The sequence below is a fragment of the Cinclus cinclus genome, unplaced genomic scaffold (assembly GCF_963662255.1).
Source record: "Cinclus cinclus unplaced genomic scaffold, bCinCin1.1 SCAFFOLD_83, whole genome shotgun sequence".
Classification (NCBI taxonomy): domain Eukaryota; kingdom Metazoa; phylum Chordata; class Aves; order Passeriformes; family Cinclidae; genus Cinclus; species Cinclus cinclus.
Window position 1 is genome coordinate 426,577 of NW_026912186.1, and position 22,862 is coordinate 449,438.

A 22,862-nucleotide genomic window follows, 5' to 3' on the forward strand; every position below is an offset into this window, starting at 1 on the left:
CCGGGGCCGCACTGAGGGCCGGGCACGGCACCTCCCGCCCAGCCCGCTTTATTGGGGACCAAGGGATGACAGCGAACACAGGTGGCCGCGGACACAGCGGGCACTCCGTACAACGAGAGAGGGACTGTGCACAGGGCCTGGAGTCAGGTACTGCGCTTGGTGTGGATGAGCAGCTCCCGCTGCAGGCCAGCCTCGATCGTAGCAGCCGTCTTTCCCGAGGGCAAGTCCGTGATCAGGGTGAGCTTGTTGAACACGCCGCGACCAAAGTAGTCAGCAACGACTGAGAAGCCATCGTTTGAACACTTAAGCTGCCAGACACAAAGCAACAGCATCAGCAAAAGCCTCCAGAGCCTCTTGCCTCTAGCCCACTTCCTTTCTTGCCCTGCACTTAGAAGTGTCTGCCTTAGGAGACAGGGCAGCCCGTGTCAGTCCCTGGCTCTGCTCATTCCGTGCAAGGGCTGAGTGTAACAGAGGAACCTCCTAGATTTTCTGACACTGGCATTCCAGCTCCTGTTTCAACGCCACTTCTGAGCCACGCATGGAGCAAGTAATGAGCAACTGAATTAAGCAGGAAGGTGAATACCTCAAGTGCTCTACTTTCTACATGGGTTAACATTTTCCAGCTAATGTCCCATTCTCACACTCACCGCTTACTTCATCCTTGGGCAACACAAGGTAGATGCAACATTTTGGTGCTGTCCCCATTCCAATTCACACTATCCCTTTCCTGTTCTCCCTAATTAGTTTTATACAACCTGTTTACCAGCTGTCATGCTGACCAACAGGTCTCATGTGAATCTCAGATGAGAACATATTCTCTCTTTCACCTTCACAGAGCCAACAATGATTCTTCATGCTCTTTACACAACGCAGTCAGCCTAGGGTCTAATGCCTCATTATCCAGTTAATATAAAAGTATTTTGTAAACAAGGTTAAGCCTTACCTGTCTCTACCAGCCTCCCTCCATTTACAGGTCTGTAAATGAATCTAAACTCTATTTAACTTGGTAAGGTAAGCAATGTTACCCTACCTGATGCTGAAACTGGTCATGCAGATCTCTCTTCTGCTCCTGGGCTCGGATCATATCCATCACTTTGCGATTTTCTGGCATGCAAGTAGGACATTCTGAATCACTCTCAGAGTAGCTTTCAAAGCAGTGCTGGTGAAAGGAGTGACCGCACAGGAAGTGGACTGAAGGGAGCTCCAAGGCACTGGTGCAAATGCTACACTTGGTCTTCTGAAAAATCTTGGGACTGAGTGACAAGATGGAGAAGCATGAGAAAGACAAAATACACTTTACAAAAAGAAAACAGCACTTCTGTCCTTGTACAGAACTAGACAAGACAGCACACAGTCCTGCACCTTGCTTTTAGCTCTTCAATTTCCAGGCGGATCCTTGTAGTTTCTTCTCGGTATTTCTGAATTCTCTGCTCATCCTGCTCTATCTGGCGGCTTTGCTTCTGCAGCTTGTTGACAAGATAATCCTTGATCACAGACAGGGTGGCTGTGGAGTTATGAGCCAGCGTCTGCACAACTGAAAGCAACTGAGATGTTAGTTTAAACACAAGCACAAAACCTGCAGCTATGCTTGTACTGCTAGGGCAGACTGCTTTCCTGGGACAGGCCACTTACAGGCAAAGACAGTTGGCATTCTCATGGAATTGGAAGAGCTCACTTAAAGAAACATTCTCTTTCAGTTTGACCTCTTCCAGAAATGGGTGACTGGGAGCATGTCTGGATAACTCAGACCAAAAGGGACAAAGGAAGGATCTAGTAGTGGATTTGATTCTAGCTCTCCACCAAGAGGAGTTTCAGCACACCCTGCACTGCCCCACACTGACAGAACAGAAATCATGTACAAGACATCCCACTGATACTGCAGATCTTTTTCCCTAACTAGGGAGCTGTGACTGACATAATTTTTTCCTATAGAGCAGGTTATCAATTCAAATGTTGGGCTCCAATTTAATTGATTCTTCTAATGTCTGATCTACTGAAAGCACTACAAACTAGTCTGCTTTGGAGTCTTTTGTGGTTTGCTTTTCTGTCTTTTGCTTGGGTTGGGGTTTTGTTGTGGGGGAGGCTGAGGGTTGAGTGTCACATGTCATTACCAAGCAGCGGAGGCATAAGATTCTTGTTCTCGATGTGTTTCAGCACTGCAGCAATATACTCTTTGCAGTTCTCCTCCTTCCGTGCAAAGTAGCCAAGAGCCTGTTCCCAGAGACAAGCCTCCTGGTCGCCATATAACTCGCACACCTCAATCACCTTCTTGTACTGCTCATTCTGCATGTGGTAATGCATGATCTGTTGGAAACTATGGTAGAAAGACTCATCAGCTGCAACAACCCATCTCACCCTTTGAGTTGTTACAGGGACCTCAGGTTTTCACCCAGCCATGCAATCTCCAGACTCATACACGAGTCAAAGACAAGTCTTTTTTTTTCTCTATATGACTGCCTTGCTTCAGCGGTGAGGTATTTCTGCAGAGCAATCATCCACCATTCCCATCCTGAGACACGAAAGAGGTCCCTACCATTAATGGTACAGACATTTATGGCTCAGAAATTGCTGCAGTGGCGGCAACAAGGGAAGGACAGGACTCTTAAGGAGACTCCAACTCCAACAGGAGTTGCTGGAGTCTGAACAGAGGCCTCTCTTGAGTTCCTCAGAGAGAGATCAAAATGCAGGCATCGAATTAAAACCTTTTTATGGATTAAAGCATACTAAGACACACACATATGAAGCAGAGGTGTAAGCTTAAGTTTTAAGTAAGTAAGTTTAGTTAAGAGTATGTTTTAAGTGCCTTAAAAAGTAAAAGCCTTAAAATTTAGTGGGAAAAAAAAAAGCTTCAGAACTCAAAAACAAGTCTCACTCAGTGAGAACTCAAAAACATAGCTCCAGACATAACAAAAATATAGTAGGAATACTGCTTACATTTTTCAGATAGAACAGATTGACCATATGCATAGATTATACGTAAACTTTTGTACCAAAAAACTAGAATGTTTTTTGTTCCAAAAAACTAGAATTCTAGTTTAGAAGAAATGCTGCAGGTTTGTGCTTTTACATCATTCGATAATTTGTAAATAAGAATCTGTGTACTGGAGCGAGAGCTCTCTTGCTCTCTGTTCCTCCACCACCATCCACCACCATCATCATCACTACCATCACATGATGAAGAAGAAAAGAACAAAAAGAAAAGCCCAGGGAGCATCTGCCTCTCGAGACTCTATACCAGGCCACAGCCTCTGCCACAGCTCAAGACTCTGTAGTAGACTGGAACTCCAGCCTTTTCAGGGCCTTGCACCAGGAGCTGCTTCTGCTTCTAATCAGGACTTGACTTCTATCTGGGACTCTATGCCAAAAGCTTTTAACACTTGGGACTCTTTTGCCTTTTGAGACTGATGTGCCTTTACAATAAAGAATTTTATAGCAACTAACAACTGCTCAGCTCTTTTGAAGATTTGAACGCAAAACAATCCCGACAGAATAACACTCACAGTTTGCCCTGCTCGTAGAGGTAGAGAACACCATCCTTGAAATTGTGCATCTGACATAAGACCAAGGCCTTATCAAAGACTGTTTTGAACCTTCCACTCTTCAGGAGGATGAGGGCTTCATTGTGCAACTTCTCCTTGATCTACAAAGAAGGGGGAGAGGTCAAGAACAGGAACACAGGCACACCTACATCCACACTATTTTGGACTAAGACCTGACAATTTGGAGCTCTTTGACAAGTTTTGGTACTTGTCCTTTAAACTTTTTAAGCAAACAGAACATAGTTTTCTTTGCCCAAACAGCCATCCAACAGATCTAGGCAAGCAAGTAAAAGATATTTTTGTGGGCAAGGCATTTGCTCACAGAGACTGTATTGTCTGGAATCTGTCCTTAAATTAAATACAAACAAAACAAACTCAGCCATCCTGAAGGGAATATTCTCCCAGCTCCTAGGCTGCTTTCCCATTTGTGTGCTATTTGTCGAGCACAGCATATGTATTGCCTAATGTTATCAATGCCCCGTTGGAAAGGACATTGTGGGAGTGCAAATATGACTCAGAGACACCAAATCTTTCTCTCAAAACAATGCTAGAGGAGCTCAAACCTGCTCATCTTGTTCATGTGCCCAGTTCTGCAATCGAAGTTCCAGTAAAGTGTCATAGACACCCTGTGGAGAGTCAGCCTGCACCTCAGTCATGTGCTCCAGAAAAGCTTTCAGTTCTCGGGAGTTGTTTGCAAAGACTGGGATGAACTCCTCTGAATTAGCCTGTAAAACAGTCAGAAGAAGACAAGCACCCACATCAGTCTAAGCCACACTAGTGCTTCCTTCCTGCCATGAAGAATGTTCATTTCCAGAATCTCAGGATGGATACAGCACAATACAGGATGCTGACAACATTAAGGATCAATCATGAGCAATAGCTTTAAGAGGTCCCCTGCCTCTAGGTCTACCAGTCCACCAGAATTGGGCTTTTCATAGAATCATTGAATAGTTTGGGTGGGAAGGGAACTTTAAAGGTCATCTAGTCCAATACCCCTGCAAAGAGCTGGGACATCTTCCATTAGATCAGGCTGCTCAGGTCCTCATCCAACCTGACCTGAGTGTTTCCAGGTATGGGGCCATCTACTTCTCTTTGCAACCTGCTTCAGTGTTTCATCACCCTCATTATAAAAAGTTCCTTCCTTCTATTTACTCTAAATCCGCCCTCTTTTACTTTTAAACTATTACCTCTTGTAGCATCCCAACAGGCCCGGCAAAAAGTTTGTCCTCATCTTTCCTATAAAACTCTTTTGAGTACTGAAAGGCTGCAGTGAGGTCTCCCTGAAGCCTTCCCTTATCCAGACTGCAACCCCAGTTCACTCAGTCTTTCTTCAGAGCAGGTGTGTTTTCCATCTGCCGGATCATTTTTGTAGCCCTCCTCTGGACCCACTCCAAAAGGTCTATGTCTTTTCTGTGCTAAGGGTTCCAGAGCAAGACACGATATTCCAGGTGGGGTTCCACCTCAGCAGAGTTTATTTAGGTGTAATTCTCATTATACCTAACACATCAGACTGGCAACACAAGGCATGCAGAAGCACTCGCTGCCAAGTTACTACCAGAGAGCAACAACTCTCAGTCCACACAAACCATACCTTTTTTCCTTCCAGCATCCCAGGGCCTTCATTTCCTCCCGAGGGACGGTAATCAGTGCAAAGGATCTTCAGCAATTCAGTGGTCTCATTAGGGACATGGTGCATCAGGATTTTACCATAACGCTTCATGTTACTCTCTGCCTGTTCAAAGGGCAGTTTTCCAATGTAGTGCAAAGCCTCTTGGTAGTTCTGTGAAGACAGACAACAAAACAATTGCAAAACATTGGCCTCTGCTCTCCACTTTGAGGTTAGAACAGAAAGCATTGAAGACATGCTGTGAGTAAGCCACAAGTACCATTTGCTCTGAATTATGACCTAGTTCACTATTCCTGCTTATTTTCCTCCTTAGGGAGAAAGACTGGATATATCCTGGGGGAACGTTTAGATGAATCTCCAGCTAACCACCCTCCTTCCTCTTAAAGAGCACTGTAAAAAGCCACATCAGAAAAAAAAAAAAACAAGACCTTCTGATTTCTACACTTAGTCTAACACACAAGCCAAAAGCAACACACAACCAATCACACCAACAGCAATGAGTATTGTTGCTGCTGCTCTCATCAGCATGCTATCCTCAGCAAAGAAGTCAGTGAAATTATATTCTCACTAAAGAGGAGGCTAGAGAATTGGTATTCTCCCCAGTAAGAACACACATGCAATTATGTCTCCTCACCTTGATGTCCTCTAACTGTATTTTGAGGTACCATTCATGATGCTCATGTTTCTCTGCCAGGTACACGGCGTGGGAGTAGTAACCAGCCTGGCGAAGCACCTTGATAGCCGTTTCCACATCAAAGTGGACCTCACTCTCACTTGTCTCCGAGAACGAAAGCAGAGAGATGGCCCCTCAGAAAAATTCTAACAGTCCAGAAGCAGTAATCATTTATGTAAGAGGCGGGAAACATGAGCAGGGACAATTTGGTACCTCTCATGCAAGGGAAAAATCACCCTTGCAGAAAGGAAAGGGGTGTAAGCATTTCTTATTTGCTTGCCAGAATCAAACACACTCTAGACCCAGATGGCAAACCAACCAAACTGAGAATGTAAGCAAGAGCTTGGAAATAAAGGAGCAAAGACCTTTACCACTCAGGGTACTGAATGGTAAATTCATTATTCTCACTCTTAACAGTCGTACAGAATGGAACTTACAATGTCACCACTACCCCTTTTTAATTATTATGATGACATAAAAATGTAGCATGATTCTATGTCCCCCCAATACCTTAATGAACTCTTCCAGTTTGGAGCTGTCTTTGAGTTTGGTATAGCAATTCAGCAGAAGTGTAGTGTGGTCTGCATTGGCCAGGGACTGTAGATGGAGCATCTGTAGATAAGCAGTGAGATTGTGGATACGCTGAGCATCCAGGAATTTCCGAATAACATAAGATGGTTCTAGCTTTCCTATAGTTCTGTGAGGAGAAAAGCAATGTTACAAGGTATTGTATGCTCATGAAGTCAACACAAATGGAGAAATTAACAACAGAACACAGAGATGCCTTAACTTTAGCAGGCACTAACCCTCTTGGGACTGCTCAGCTACAGATCAGAAGCAACAACTATTTACAATGTAAGACCACCCATCTGCACACTAACTGATACAAAGGTCTTGACCAGGATGACCATGACAGTATACAAGGAGTTAATCTTTCTTTAGAGGTGGCAGCGAGAAGAAAAGACTAAGCTCTGAGCACAACAAACTGGGAAGCCAAAAGAAGAGAGGAACAAAAGCTCCATCTTCCTTCATTTCAGTCACATAACTCAAAGTCAGCTTTAAATGCTTATGCTCTAAACATGGAGCAGTTCAGTGACAGTTACTGTGATAGTTAAAGCAAGTTAAGGTAAAAAGACATTCTGACTTTCACTAGATTTCAGGGACTCTGGAGCATCAGCTCCACAGTAATGTAACACTTTGTGGCATTTAAAGTAGTGAACATGAACTTTTTCAGTAAGCCCCAAAACAAGGCTGCTCTGAGTTCTAGTTTTAAAAAACCCAAGATGGTTTAAAACTGACATTGAACTGCTTGAGTACTTTCCAACAAGACTGCCATACATGGTCAAATTCCATCATCTATTTGCACAGAGTGATCCCTTCTCTATAATGATGTCACCAGATCCCACTCCATCCCAATGGGCCTGCATTATTCACGTTAAAATACCATCAAAGAGAAGAATTTTATCCTAAGGTGTACAAAGCAATTTTCAAGCAACTTGTTAAAGATTTTTAGTCCCCCTGACATCTTTGTACAGGTATAATTTCTACCTCAAGTCATACTTTTTTTCTATTTTGAACTGTTTTTCTTCCTGGGCTGAAACAGAAACCAAAGCCTACGTTGCTCCTACCTGTACTACACCATCCCAGCTCCACAGGACCCTCACCTACCGGATATACTGCTGGATGGCTCCGTCATGGTTTCCCTTGTTATAGAGGTGATCACCATACTGCCGGAAAATCTCCGACAACCCATCGCTGTCCAGGTGGTGGCTCTTGGCCAGGTTAATGGCCATTTCAAATAAGTTCTTTCTGAACAGCATCTGTTAAATACATGATAAGAGCAGTATGAGAGAAATACCACCCCACAAAACAAGTTAAAATGCACCTGGAAAACAAGTTGTTTCTTCTTCTTCTTCTTCTTAGTGCATACATGAGCTTGGGCCTTTACCAATTGTCTTACAACACTGGTTATACTGTAAAGCTATTCACTCACTTGTTATGTAATTCACTTACCTGAACGGTTCAATTTTTCAGTCTGCAGAGCCAGTGCAATCTTACAGACATAAGGCAGAGACTAATAAGAAAACAAATTTACATGCCTCAAGTTTGGTTTGTGTATCCTTCTCCTGCAGTACATGGATCTTCCCATCTCTGGTCAATACATAGAGAGAACCCCACTCTGCCAAGACATCCACTATATCATCAAAGATTGAGCTGTATGCAATGAATTTGTTGCACAAGTCGTAGATATTCAGGACTTGTTTTTCTGAATTCTGTGCCTCGTTCCCAGCAAATTCTGACCTGGAGAGCAGAACAAAGTTTTAGAAAACAGAATGAACATAACTTGAAATCTCCATACCTATTCAAACTAGGGATGTATAGAAAGCAAGATAAACAGAGTTCATTTAGGTAATTAAACTAAGTGGATCCAGAGAGAAACCACCATGCATTTATATACAAATTCCATCATCCTGTTACACTGAGAAATTCATAGGACTGGAAAAAAATCCCACTAACTCAGCACACTTAATTGTGCTACTCTCACAATGGAAGTTAATCAATATATGGGTCTGGATGAACCTCAACAATATCTGACAGAGTTGCAATCTGCCCCCAGGAGCAAAGCTTCACAGGGGGGAGGAGGAAGAAGGAGAAGAAGAAGGAGGAGAAGGAGGAGAAGGAGGAGAAGGAGGAGAAGGAGGAGAAGGAGGAGAAGGAGGAGAAGGAGGAGAAGGAGGAGAAGGAGGAGAAGGAGGAGGAGGAGGAGGAGAAGAAGGAGGAGAAGAAGGAGGAGAAGAAGGAGGAGAAGAAGGAGGAGAAGAAGGAGGAGAAGAAGGAGGAGAAGAAGGAGGAGAAGAAGGAGGAGAAGAAGGAGGAGAAGAAGGAGGAGAAGAAGGAGGAGAAGAAGGAGGAGAAGAAGGAGGAGAAGAAGGAGGAGAAGAAGGAGGAGAAGAAGGAGAATAGTAATAATAATAGTAATAATAATAATAGTAATAATAATAATAGTAATAATAATAATAGTAATAAGAATAGTAATAATAATAGTAATAATAATAGTAATAATAATAGTAATAATAATAGTAATAATAATAGTAATAATGAAGCCACATGAGCAAAAAGAACTCATCTGTTTATAGAGGAGCCCTACTTTGGGGAAGTCTTTCGGTCCTTGGAGACAATGATGAGGTACCCCCGATACCAGTGAACGATCAGCTTTTGTCCCTCGAAGGCAAAGCAGGGGCCACGTTCGTCTGGTTGGTAAAGGTACACACATTCATTTCCAGCCACGATGAACTGGAGATCCTGGGAGGGGTCACTGAGAGATGAACAGCGCAATCCACAACCGTGAGTGTCCAGCTCCAGGTGAGGATAGTCTTTCACTGAAAGCATATAAGACTGCAGAGGAAACTCGAGGGTTTGGGGATTGCTCTGAACTAGACTCTGAAGCCAACAGAATTTGCAAGTCCAAGTCACTTTTTTTCAACTAGCTTCTCACCTGGATGTTCTCTGTGGTCACCACAAACAGATGCGTTGTTTTGCCAGACTGTCGAAAAGCAAGGCCAGTAACTGGGTAACTGCCTTCGTGTAGGACCTGGGTCTTACTGTGCCGGTCTCGAGTGATGTCTCCTTTAGTAAGCACAATGCTCCCATCTGCAAAACCTGGTGAAGCGTACAGACTTAACTACTACTTTTACAACACACCTGAAATTTTAGCCAGCATAAGCTAGGGAAGCTCCAATCAGTGACAACACCATGATCACCAGCATGGTATAAAGCAAGGGGATTGCCACAGGTTGTCACACCACGTCAATCCTCACCAAATCACCCCTCACTGCTCCTGTTACAGTTCAGAGCTGTCACACAACTGCACACAGGATAGCACTGTTCAGCAAGGGTTAACTTGCTTTCCACAAATGAACTTCACATGCAGATTAATTTTGTTTGACTCTGTCTGTATTTTGTTTTACAAATGGCCTTCCCATGCTGCAACTGTAACTATAACTTCAAGTCCCTTGCTTATTCAAAACACACTACACCCTGTAAAAAAGCCCAGAGGGAGATTTTTTTAAGACAGTAAAATGTGCAGTTTTCATAGCTTGCCAACAGCCCCAGTCTTGTAAGTTGTTCCAGGGTTGAAGGCCACCATACACACAGGGATAGCAAGCTTTTTGATTACAGTGTAGGGACCAAGTCAGCTGAGAGCACTTGTACTCTCAGAACATTACTGCTCTTACTCTGTCCAAAGAGCTAAGCCCTTTCTCATGTAAGAAACATTACCAAGGAATAGTTAAATCCAGAAAGGGAAATTTGTTTTTTTCTTTGAAAAAAAGTTTGTATAACATGCCTGAAAAAATAACTCTGTAACATTGGGTATCACAAAACTCTTGCTTTTTCCTGTACAAACAGAAGCTATGTTTAGTACTAAGTTCAATAAACATGTAGCCTTACCAACTGGCAGGGAAAACAGGTTATCAACTAAAAATATGCACTTCCAAGTATCAAAGTTATTAGTGTAAAATATACAGTAGGCTAAATTTGCCCATTTATCTGTTGAGCTGTAGGATAGCATGAGATACACAGTATCTCAGCGAGAATAATGTAACAACTGAGTGAGAATAAATATAATCAGGATCTTCTATGCTGATTTTTGTGTTATCTATTCATGTTCCTTACCTCTCAGTAAGGAGTGTAATATTTTTCTTAAGCTATTACAGTTCAGCTTTACTTACCGATAGCCATGAAATTAAGATTCTCGTGGACAGTTAGGCAGGATACAACCGTGGGCTTGTTACCTGGTATTGCTGGAAAAATTCGTGTGCAGAGAGGATTACCACCATCTCGTTTCTCCAGGTTCCAGACTTTCACCTACAAACAATGACAATCTGGCATAAGCAAAACGTGGGGTATTAGAAGGCCACCAACTGGCATCAAAATGTTACAGGACCCAGAACGGACAAGCTACTTAAGGTAAGAAAGGGCAACTAAGATCATCCCAGTAGTCTTTAAGAAAGACACGCATTACAAATGCATTTTCCTCTCTTTGTCACTTCACTTACCAAAGGATTAATACCCTCTTCATCCTCACCAATAGAAACCAGGATACTGTGCTGCTTCAGCTGGTACAGATGCGTTACCCTTAGCTTGTAAGCTTGGAAGCTGCTGAGTTGTAGAGAGCGAGGCAAAAACCAAATCTGACCTTCCATATTTAGATCACAGTTAAGGCACATAAGGGGAACAAAGAAACAAAAAGCCCCACACCTCCATCCATACGAGAATCTGCACGCCACTAGAGCTACAGCAAATACTTCTGCAGAGCAACCCCGGAGCACCAACATATGCGGTGGCGGTTTGGGTTTTTTTTAGCTTAAGCGCAGCCGAGAACGGAAAGCTGCCGCATTCCCAAGGCCCAAATATCCCCCGGGCCGCGACAGACGGGCCAGGACTCGGTCGGGCTGAGCCCCGCGCAGGATATCTCCGAATACGAGGCTCCCCCGGCCCGAGTCGCACACTGTGATGCCCGGGGGCAGCGCGAAGGGCTTCGCGCCGGCCCCATCCGGCCCCGCCGGCTCCCTGACGGTCTCTCTGTCGAAGAAGACGAAGCGGCGCCACTGCAGGTAGGCGGCCATGACGGGCCGGCCGCGAGCCACGTGACCGGATCTCCGCCGCCCCCCCCTCCTCCCCTCCCCGCGCAGGCGCAGACGCAGCGCCCGGACCAGGACTGGAGGGCTCGAGCCCCGAGCGCGCCTGCGGGAACAGCGCGGGGCCCGCGGGGCCCGCGAGCTCGGGGCGGCGTCAGCGACCGCGGCTGAGGCGTTCTGCAGTAACATTCCTGCAGTACGGTAACACATGCGTCATCTTTTGCATTTGCCTCTCGCCATCAAGACCTTAATAGTATATACAAAAAGGCTTGGAATTTAAACGTGGGTAAGAACTCATGAACCCGGGATATTTGCTGTAATATGACTAATTAGTTATGTGTTATTTGTGCCAGATTGAGTTTCATGGCTTAACAAAAGCAATATAGTAAATATATTAAAAATAAAGCTACACCTTTCGATACATGTGTAGGTTAGTTTCAGTGCAACCCCAGCAAACCAGAATGCATTCAGCATTTATGTACTTGCACAGTACCTCATTTCATTGCACCAGTATGCTTTTACTGCTCGAAGTGGGACCATGTTGTTTACAATCCAAAGTACTTAGTTACCATTATAGTAAATCCTGTACAAATCTTTAGTTAAATTGCTTAACTTGAGCTGTCAATTAAATGGTGTTAGGTCTGCTGTTAAATCTTTATGCATAAACCAACTGGTCAAGTCCAGGTCCCTGTTGAACAAGGGGGTCTGCTCTGAACCTTGTGACTCAAGGCATTTGTATCTTTCTTTTTCCTCTTCTCCCTCAGCCTCCAGATAGACAATTTTGGGTTGATTCGGCATTTCGGTTGAGTGTGGTCTGCTTTTACACTGTATGCTTGAACCATCTAGGCCACAGCAGAGTAAATCTTGGCACTGAACTTCACCCTGCTTTCGCTTTTACATTAAACCTGCTTTTGCCAACTCCTTTCCTGGTGATTTTCTGAAGCATCTTTAAAATATTCATTCCAACAACGAGACCCACAGCCTGCACAAGGTCTTCTGCTGCACAAGTAGCCATCAAGGGAGAGCTCAGGATGACTCCTGATGGAAGACACGAGGACACAACCTCAGCAGGACCTGCAGTGCTCCTCCAGCCCCTTGCAGAAACTCCCATTGTCAAAGTCGAGGCTAACTTGGCACTGCAAACAGACGCCACACAGAGTCCTCTAGTCCAGTGGAGACAAAGACTGTGGAGCATTTGACCCTAGAGAAACAGCAGCCATCAGCTCATCTGAGCAGAAAAAGGATGCCTCCCTCTCATGGACACACAGGAGAGCATTTTTTCGATTTATCACAGGCCTCCTTCTCTTGAGGCTTCTCTCCAAAGGTTGTTGCATACAACGCAGACTTTGAGTGTCTATAATGACACCAGCATGCTTTTCACACAGCACAGTTAAAAGTAAAAAAAAAAAAAAAAAAAAAAAAAACAAAAAAAAAACCAGAACAAATAGGAGTTCCAGGGAGCTTTTATTGAGTTTAATTAACAAAATCAGGATTTTTCCATTCATCTTTTTTGCACTCGCAACTCATGAATCTCTTCACAAGTCAGTGCTACAACACATACAAAGCCAGAGAAAACACATTCTCAACAAAATCTTAGCTCCACTGGAGAGTTTGCCAATTGCCAATTTAACAGAAAGCCAATTTTCCCCTCCCTCCCGTGACTGTTTTGTAGACTAGACCATATTGTTTGCTGGTTAACAGTTAGAATATCAACCCCTTGTCTAGGGTCTACTGGATTATGACACTCCACTTAAATTGCAAATAATTTCTTTTCTTGAAATAAAAGTTCCAGTTTCTTTCAATAAGGGGAACAGTGACTATTTTCTTCTCCTGACACCCCTTCCCCAAAATTACTGGTTAAAATACAGCCAAGGCTGTATCTTAATAAACATATCCCTGCCCCCCCCCCCCCCTTACTCCTCCCTGACTTGTCTACAGCAGAATTTAACAATGCTTCCACGCAGACACATTTTAGCAATGCAAGAATGAACTGAGCAAAGCCTACAGGATAATCTGCCAAAGCCTTCTTGTGAAGTTCAGATGCATGCTCTTTGGTCCAGAGACCTGGTTGATTACAAAGATAAAGTGTGATTCAAAAAAGATGGACCAGAAGTTCACAGCAAGCAGAAAACTCCCTGCAGGGACTACAGTTGCCCAGCCTCTACCATGGCAGCTGTACTGCTGGAGTCTCTGGGAACAAAATTCACTTTGTTCTCAGGAAGTAATGACCAGCAGCCCCACGAAGTTCAGCATCAGCACAAGAACCACCACAACAGCAGCTCAAGAGATGTGGCATGACAGCTCTGTAACCTCTCTTACAGAAACTGAGGCAGGACAGCCATCTGCACAGGTCTGTGTCCTATCAGTCATTTGTAAAGAAAAAAAGTGTTTGAAGCATTTTTAAATCCTTGAAGCAGACACCCTCCCCCCCATCCCAAATAAAAATAAACAGAAGATCAGAATGAGATGATTTGATACCACCATATACACAACATGAAATCATGTTCAGCTTCCCTGTTCTTACCCACAGAAACAGTCACAGAGGGCAAGGAAAGATGCTCCCATCTCATTCTGGAAATTGAAATGTGTATTTGAGACCAACCCCCCCCCCCCCCCCCCACCTTGGGAAAAGGCCTCCACAGCCACTGCAGTGCCCACCTGACAGTGGACACCCAGAGACTGGCCTACAGATTCTCTCAAGTGGCTGAAGACTTCATGACCTTCTTCACAGCCACCTCACCCAGTTGTGAAACTCCATTTCAGAGACTCAGAGTGACACTTTCAGACTTCCAATAAAAAAGAAATGCAAAACACATCAGGTTCTCATTCTCATCAACTCTGTCACAGGAAATATGTGAACCAGGGCTTGTCACTGAAGGCTCTGACTAATCTACCTGTAAAGGCTGGTGACCAGCAGAAACTGGAGCTCACAAGAAATCTCACGAACCCAAGATTTAGACACACTCCTTACTCTTGGGTAGGGAACAAAACAACCAAGAAAACCTCAAACCAAAATAGTAAAAAACAAAAACCCCAAACAAACAAACAAAACCCCCCACACACACAAAGAAAAGAAAAACAAAGAACAACTAGGATTATCCTAGTCTTCTGGAGCATCTTTCCATTTGCAAGATCACATCTGTTTGAGATAGCCTACTAGCACCAAAAATAGACTGCTTCCTTCTTGATAAGAAGCCACCTAAAAATGGTGCCCCCGATAGTTTAGGTAAGTGCCAATCCTCAATGAGAGGCCAATTTTAAAGTAATACTTTCAAAAGTTCTGTGCTTCAAGAGGGACCATCAATGCATGGCACCAGGCTAACCTACCACAAACCCATGCAGAGCACACACACCTGACTCAACATTGCTATCCTGCTCTTGTTACATGTGCATGCCCTGGTGAGATACAAAATTTATTTACATTTTCATGTCTTTGTTGCATTAAAATGATCCCTCTTCTATCTGGAAAATCATAAGCTGGCTGCAGTACAGGAGCAATATTTTACTTTTGGTCGAAGTTACCACCCATAAGCTCCCGCCCCCCCACCCCCAAAAAGCACCCCAAAATTGTTTACATTTAGTACCTGCCAGTCAGATGTAAGCTATGTGGCTCACAGAGACCAAGCTCTTGAGTTTGTACTCTAGTGCAGCATTTGCTACAATTATGGAGTCACTGCTGACAAAAAGAAGAAAAATATCCCGAACACAAAAACCTTTCAATCTTGTAAAGTTGTTGTCAGGAGGCACCTAGCTTCTATTTATGATCATCAAGGAAAGGGATGGCTAGTCCACCTTGTGATTCCAAACTATTTTACTCCAATTCAAAAAAAGGGTTAAAATGGGGAGAAATTAAGACAATTAAATTCTGCCTCAAAGGTAAGCAAGCATGGTGTGAGTGCAGCATCTGTATATGCAATAAATGACTGAGCAAAAGGGACTGCATTCACCCAGGTGCCTCCTGACAGTGGTGGTTAACAGGCTCAAAGGGATTTTAAAAAAGTAATTTTTTGATTTGTCTCACTCCTTTTGCCTGTAGATCAGGCCAAACATCAAGCATGTTGGGAGGGGCACAATTTAAAGCAACACTACTTGACCAGAAAGCACTTTTCAGCCATATACAATGCAAAATGCAAATAGCAACTCATGGCAAACCAGAGTAGATGGCAAGCAGCTTCCTGCAGCTTCTGATGTTAATAGGTGTTTGCCCTCACCTGCCCACAGTTCTGCACAGAGGCCACTCCAGGCAGAAAACAGTGCTACAAGAAGTTAATCAATTCCACAAAGCTCCAGAACTGTCAACTGATGTACGTAAATTTTTTTTTTTATGGTCTCTCAAACCCAAATCCACACCTTACGTATATACTGCTCAGCGACACCCACTGGATTTCCCTCACACCACGGTGGAACACAGGTCATGGACTCCTTCAGAGCTTGTCAAGTTCCTCAAGTTTCTAAGGGGAAAATCAAAGAGCATCTCCCAAAAAGCTGAGCTGTGGATTTGGAGGCCTTGGAGCCCCACAAGTGATCTCTTCCATACGAGCAGTACAGGACTGTTGCTCCCACCAGAGCAAATCCACCCTGACAAGGGACACCTGTAGTGGCCTGCAGTTCAGAGGTCAGAGCACTTCTCATTGTTTAAGTGTTGCAGGAAACTGAGCCCCTCTCATCTTTAGCTGCTCCCATAATCAGTCTAATCCCTTTAACCTCAGCAACCTTCATCATAAACAAAAAAGTTATATATGAACCCAAAAAGAAAAAAAACCAAACATATTTACAAAGTTTGTACAATATACACATCTGATTTTCTATGGGACACACTGCACCAGAAGAAAGAGGGCCATGGCTCTGAAACAAGTCTACCTATCAAGTGCTGTAACTACTAATGAAGACTTATGGAAACCAGTCTTTAGTGTTCTGCTAGAGCACAGGGCTTTTCTTATGGCTCCTGCAAAGGATCACAGGCTACTCTTTCCTTCTGGAGCTATGATGCTGCACCTAATCAGCCCAGATTTTATGTTGTTTTCATTTTAAATACAGATATTTACAGTTTGGGTGAACTGCAGATGCATATCAACTCCTCCAATAAAAAAAAATTAAAACTACGTAAAAAAAAAAAAAAAAAAGGTAAGTTGAAGAAAAAAGTAGTATTATCAATAACCAACACATTTCACCTCCCAGCCCTAGGCTTGAGTACATGGGAAGGAGGAGAAGGGGAAGAGAGGGGAACTTTGACCTGAAACCAAAAACAGATGTTGATTCCGTGGGCTGTGTCAGAAAGGTGATATTCTGAATGGTCTCATAGCATAAGGCACTTTGCACGAATAAGTAACAAGCTCTTCAGCTTAAAAAACAGATGAGTAACCAGGGAGAAGTTGAAATGCACTCAGTCAATGGTTAAAGAATTTGAAATAGCAGACAAGCTCGTGTTCATCAAGATTCTTCTCTTTCCAGGGTTTCTCTTCTTCCCTTGCTGTCCCTCCCGCCCAAAGAACAAAATTTAAAACCAGCAGTTAGTGCAACTAATGTTCAATCAGCACACAGTGCAAACAAGTGGAAAAACAAAAAGACATTTCTCCTTTTATCTTCTTTCTTCCTTGCTTCCAAATTTAAAGAGAAAAAAAGGCCGAGCTCTTTAGTCTTCATAGTTCCAAAATGAAAAGATGAAGAAAAACCCACAAAGAGAAGGGTATCCCCAAAGAAACGATGTGTCACAGATCTGGATCATAGGGCTTCACCTTCTGGCATGTGTAATCAAAGCCTATAAATAAATAAATAAATTAAACTAAACTAAACTACCAAACCCAAAACCACCAAAAAACGAAACCCCCAAAAAACAAAACAAAAAAAAAAACTCCAAAAACCCCAACCAAAAAAAAAAAAAAAAACCAACAACACACAACCAGAAGACCCACAGTTAAACTGGTTCTATACAAATCAGAACACAAAGTGATGAATCACATACACTAACTATGCAACAGCTCTCAAAAGGCAAAGGGCATATTGAACAGCTCAATCCCAGTTTCAGCTCTGTAAAAAGAGGTGCTGCTAATGCCCTTCTCTACCTGTGGAACATGATTACCTCCTGGTTTCATGCATTTAGGAAGCAGCAAACTGCTGTCTGGCAAGGTCCCAGCATTCCCCTTAGAAAGGCGCCCAAGAGCCTGTTCCACATTCAGGCTGTTTTGTATTCTATTTATTTATAAAAAATGGAGAATGTTTAACCATCAAAACAGAAGCTTTCAAGTCAGCTTGGTATGATTATCTAGGGCTATCCTTGGATGATTTCAAAGAAGGAACCATAGGTTCATTTCAACACTATCGAGCAGTCTATTTCTATAGCCACTTTTTTATTTTTGGTTATCTGAAAAGAATTTCAGCAGCTTCACTGGTATTGTCTAATTCATGACAACTGCTGAGAAGAGCACATGTAAGAATGATTTTCAGCCCAAATTTTATGGTGATGGATCTTGCACAAAATCATCTTAACTAAGGTCAGATGATCATCCTGCAGCCATTTAGCTTGACTGCAGTCCAGGGCAAATCACCTTCCCATTAAAAGGACTTAACTCAGCAGCTTTTCCTGAGACAATGATCAGAAAGGGAGCACTTGGGCGAGTCTCCAACAGTGAAAGCGCTTTCTTTAGAAATTACGTGGACGACCTCAAGTGGCAGCAAAGACGAATTACAGCTTCACTCCCTACTTCTGTTCACTTGCAAAATTCTATGACCCAAAGAACACAAGAGGCACCTTTTGCTTGAACCTGGTCCTTCTGGCTGCTGAGGGGCTTATTCTTCTGCTGATGTTCTGTTCTCATAGCTATCCATTCTATCTCCTTACCTTTTTGAGGACTACTTTCCTCTCTGCCCCTCACCAATTTCTCATTTCAGTTTAGCAATACAGAAAGAATTCATTAGGTTACTAGTACTCCATCCCTCTCTCAGCACCATTCCCCACTCCCCCCATTTTTGGTCTCTTTAGCATATGGTCAGCATTTCAACTAAAACAACTAAAAAATACTCATTCCTCCCCTCCCACCTTCAGCACATCATGGAATTCCTTGCACTGACATTCTATTCCAAACCCTTTTTTGACATTCAGAGTTTTTCATCATATCAGATTCCCTCTTCCCCTGAGGTAACAACACTGACACACCGACAACATTCCTGCCATTCAACACATCACTATTCAGCAAGGCACTTACCTACACGTTTACTGTTTCTCATCTTCTACAGGTTCACTGTGGTATTCTGCCACATACAAGCTCTTGTCAATGTTGCTTGGTATGGGTTTAATTTCAGTTCCCAACTGCTCCTCAATACTTTTCAGGTTGAATCGATCATCATAGGTGATCAAGTTGATGGCCAGGCCAAGATGACCAAAGCGACCTTGGCAAAAAAAAAAAAAAAAAAAACCAAAACAAAACAAAAAAAAAAAAAAAAAAAAAAAAAAAAACCAAAACAAAACAAAAAAAAAAACAAAACACACACCTGAACTGAACTGAGTTAACACAGAGGCTGACAAAGAAAAAGTCTGCAGACTGTGGAGTTAGCATCATTCTGTGATGTTATAAACAAATCCAGCCACAGGTCTCTACACCTTTCACATCAGTTTTTGGTAAGGAGTTTTGTAGTGCTGTAGGAGTAAGAAAACTCAGGAAGTTCAAAACGCTCTGACCAAAGCTCCGGGATAATTACCAGCAAAAAGTCTTCCACAGCTCTTGAACAAGCCTCATCTACAAAGTTCAACTACACTGAGTTCCTCTGTTCATTGCCTTTCTTCACGGCATATTTTGCTGATTCCCAAACAGTACAAACATACCTCAGAACACATGCAGAAGAAAGCATAAATCTCTAGGTTTGAGATACTCTGAAGCAGAGATTTTAATATAGAATTTCCCCAAATGGCAAACAGGGGTAAAAGTAAGTCTCCTGAGATAAAAAAAAGATATGCCTTTTATTTTTTTTTTTTTAAGACCGCTCAGGCCAGTTTCAAGAGAACTTTCTTTTTTTTTTTCAGATAATATCCTCAGTGAGGACAGCCATCTGAAATGATACCCAAAAATAAATTTGTCAGAAAAATCAAAGCTACCTAAGGTAATTCTCAAATATAGTAATAAAACACCAAAAGCCAATTCAAGGCTAAAAAGCTTCACAGTCATCAGCAAAGTTAAGCCTAGAACAGGTTTCTCCTCTCACCTGATCTGCCAATGCGATGGAGATAAGTTTCTGCCAGCTTTGGGAAATCAAAGTTTATCACCACATTCACAGCCTGGATATCAATACCTCGGGTAAACAGATCTGAAAGACAATCCAGATCACAAAGAAAATTTCAATGAGCTCAAATGCTGAGAGTATTTAGGGTGTAAAGATTAACAGTGATTAAATTTGCTTTGTGCTAGTTTCCAGATATAAGCTTTCCTTCTATCAAAGCCAGTTTACCTACAATCCTGTTACAGCTTCCTCTTGCTCTGTATACATTATAAAATCAAATCATGTAAGAAGAACAATCAAAACCACCAGATCTGCACATCTAGGCAGAAACACTAACCACAAAGCTAGGTTTTTCCATGTTACACTATTTTGGAGCAGTTCTTCTTAAGCATCCCTTCACACAGAATTGTGCATTGCCACTGCCACATCAGATTTGAGACCTGAACTACATTCCACCACCTCAACTACTTCTCTTCTGCTTCTAGCGATTTTTGTTAAGGTGGCCCAGACATATTTAGTGAGAGCAGACACTTCCAGGTACTACCTAAACAAGCCATACAACAAAGAACTAAGACCATCCACAGGCCAGTCAAAACTACGTAAGTATTTAGAAAAAGTGAGCTCTAAACACTTAAAAGAATCAGCAAAACTTCACATGATCATAGTCATGGCTCTACTGATAAATTATAAAGCTTACGACCCAACAACTCAGGGAACTCTCACATGTGAAAACACTATTGGAGTAAAATGATTTGCTGGCAAGCTGCACCTTCACAAAAAATAAAACTTCGTATGCCTAAAGGAATGCTGCACCCTGCTACATGCAGGCTTGGCAAAGACATCTTACCATAACATCTTGTTTTGGTTTATTACAGCTAACTCATCTACAATACCTGGGCTAACGCACTTTCTATCACAAATTTCAGGAACAGGAAAAGGTTTAGGAACTCTTACCAGTGCAAACGAGATTGCGGCACAAGCCATTTCGGAAGTCATGGAATACACGATTGCGGTGCTCCTGGAAACACATACATGTAGCAAAGAGACACAAAAACTCAAAACCCACAAACCAACTGTTGCTCTCAGGTATATTCAGGTCACTAACACTCAACTTCAGTTGTGTAAATGTCTCCACCTTCTCTATAGAGAACAGCTGAGTTGAAACAAGATGCCAGTACAAGTTTTTTTAGTACTCCTTACCATATATTCTGAAGAATTAACTCTAGAGGGCCTTGATCCCACTTCTCAACAAAGACAATCAGCTGACTGCATTTTAAAACCTCCTATGGTGGCATCAAAACCATCTCAGAAAAGGACTATCTAAAGTTACAATTATATGAAATCACATCACAGAAGTTGAACTGATACTTTGACTGCTGTCTTTCCCCCAGCCCTCCCTTGCCAAATTTCACAGGTTTTATTAATTCCCTTAAAAACTGAAGCTGGCAGTTAACTTCCTGCTGCAATATGTAACATTTTTCACTACTAATTCAGAATTAGGGGTGAGATGAGCCCATTTTCTGTGAAGACTCTCCTCTCGCAAACACCTCACTTTGGGCCACACAAAGATAAAGTAGTATCATTGTTAAGTGAAATTCAGAGAGGGAATAAACAAGCTGAAGCCTTCTGCAAAAATATACCTGCACTTTGCCAAAAGATCATCTACTGACTGATCAAAAGCATACAAAAATCAGACACTGAGGAACCCACTTCCATATCTCTCTGTTCTCACTAACACCACCACTTCTGTTTCTGCTCAATTAATTACTGCTCTGCATCTGGCCCAGCAAACATTGGCATTACCTGTCAGCTGCATGAGCAGCAAGCCAGACTAGTTTATATAAAAGAAGTGTTTCAAAGTGCTCCTGTTCTACATGCATCAATTTCAGCCTTCTGAGATCTTTTAACAGTGTGAATCTAGAGGAAGTATGAGCTACTACTGTACAGTTAACAGAAATCTCTTCACCAGCAAATCTGCAATGTCATTTTCCACCAGCTACACCATAGCCACAAGTGTCTGGTCACCATACACCAGCCACTCCTTTCAGCAAGAGATTTGATCCAACTCATCTCCTCAACTTCTGAGATTCTCCTGCAGCCACAGTGCAAGATTACTGTTTGCAAAGGGTACTCAATGGGCTATGTATTGGGGTTTCTGTCATTTAATTCAGGCCCGTTTTCAACTGAGGGAGTTAACACTGTATGCTCTACCCTGGCTCCCCATGCTGCCAAGCAAGGCAGCAGCACCAAGAACTGTGCCTTCTGGCTGCAGTTTGTGCTTCCACAATTAAATAATTAACCTGACCTGAAGCAGTCAAATACCAACTGCCCACCTACACTGAACAGTCCAGAAAGAGGGGGAAGGTTGGCAGTGGGTATCTAAAACCAAACCTACAGCAAAGCAATACATGTTTCAGTTTATGAAGAACATGCAAACTTAAAGCAAGCATGACACTTAATTCAGCAATTCAGTATAGCCTGGGATGGGATGAACAGACTTCATACTCACCTGCCTCATTTTAGCATGGATATAGAAGCAGGAATAGCCCAGCTGGGAGATCTTTTTGGCTAGCAATTCAACCCGTTGAGAGGAGTTGCAGAAAATGATCGACTGGTTAATCTGGAGCTGAACGTACAAACAATGTTCTCAGTAAATGCAGTTGTTTTACTAACAGAGTATCCCAGGCATTGTCTAAATCCCTTCCAAGAACAAAGTGCAGCAGGTACGCTGCTGGTAATTTACATCAGACATATTTTTGTATAGAAAGGGAAACAATTAAGAAAGTTCTATAACACAGAGATGTTGGACAAGAAGCATGCATTTTTAGCCTTAGATATACAGCACATTTTGACCAAGAAAAATTTTCATTAGGCTGCCTTTGAAACACTCAGTCTTACTCTTGGTTCCAAGAGGGAAAAAGCTTCTGGTATGTTCCTCACACAGCCCCACTCCTTACCCTGGAAAAGAGTGTATTGAGGCAGTGCACTTTCTGACGCTCAGTGACATAGGCATAGTACTGAGTAACTCCCTTCAAGGTCAGCTCCTCCATCAGATTAATTTCGTAGGGTTTCTGTAAATGGGAATTCTGAAAAATAAAGATATTGATAAAGCAGGCAGATCTACATGCAAAACAGTGTAAGTAGTTCTCACTCTATAGTACACTTAACTTCCT

At 42.7% G+C, this 22,862-nt stretch overlaps 2 protein-coding genes across 10 annotated transcripts in view; both read right to left on the reverse strand.

Annotated features, from left to right (window-relative positions):
• Positions 1-32: 32 nt before the first annotated feature.
• Positions 33-11,466, reverse strand: LOC134057557 (vacuolar protein sorting-associated protein 11 homolog). 4 transcript variants are annotated; one of them, XM_062514522.1, is made up of 16 exons: positions 11,313-11,466; positions 10,897-11,045; positions 10,570-10,705; positions 9,336-9,499; positions 8,988-9,235; positions 7,939-8,140; positions 7,508-7,644; positions 6,350-6,536; positions 5,801-5,944; positions 5,131-5,319; positions 4,103-4,264; positions 3,501-3,640; positions 2,112-2,314; positions 1,363-1,534; positions 1,031-1,253; positions 33-308 (listed from the first exon to the last, which is right to left on the reverse strand). In XM_062514522.1, the coding sequence occupies exons 1-16, from the start codon at positions 11,464-11,466 to the stop codon at positions 144-146; spliced, it is 2,775 nt and encodes a 924-aa protein (XP_062370506.1). In that variant the 3' UTR covers positions 33-143. The 4 variants fall into 4 exon arrangements, with proteins under 4 accessions (XP_062370506.1, XP_062370504.1, XP_062370505.1 ...); XM_062514520.1 differs by having other exon boundaries at positions 7,508-7,659; XM_062514521.1 differs by having other exon boundaries at positions 7,508-7,659; positions 10,888-11,045.
• The window catches only part of LOC134057558 (probable ATP-dependent RNA helicase DDX6), a 20,125-nt gene continuing 7,869 nt past the window's right edge, over positions 10,607-22,862 (reverse strand). For 2 of the 6 annotated variants that reach the window (XM_062514526.1, XM_062514524.1), the window contains exons 9-14: positions 22,647-22,775; positions 22,199-22,315; positions 20,644-20,707; positions 19,675-19,776; positions 18,681-18,864; positions 15,035-17,236 (exon numbers count right to left, since the gene is read on the reverse strand). In XM_062514526.1, coding sequence (XP_062370510.1) covers positions 18,689-18,864; positions 19,675-19,776; positions 20,644-20,707; positions 22,199-22,315; positions 22,647-22,775 — 588 coding nt within the window. In that variant the 3' untranslated portion in view covers positions 15,035-17,236; positions 18,681-18,688. The other 4 variants (XM_062514525.1, XM_062514528.1, XM_062514529.1 and 1 more) reach the window with 4 other exon arrangements.

Coding starts and splice junctions, on each gene's coding strand:
- LOC134057557 (XM_062514521.1), bottom strand. CDS start 11,466: ATGGCCGCCTACCTGCAGTGGCGCCGCTTCGTCTTCTTCGACAGAGAG. Junction 9,236..9,335: donor TGACCACAGAGAACATCCAG/GTGAGAAGCTAG, acceptor TTTCCTCTGCAG/TCTTATATGCTTTCAGTGAA. Junction 5,320..5,800: donor TACAGTTAGAGGACATCAAG/GTGAGGAGACAT, acceptor CTGTCTTCACAG/AACTACCAAGAGGCTTTGCA.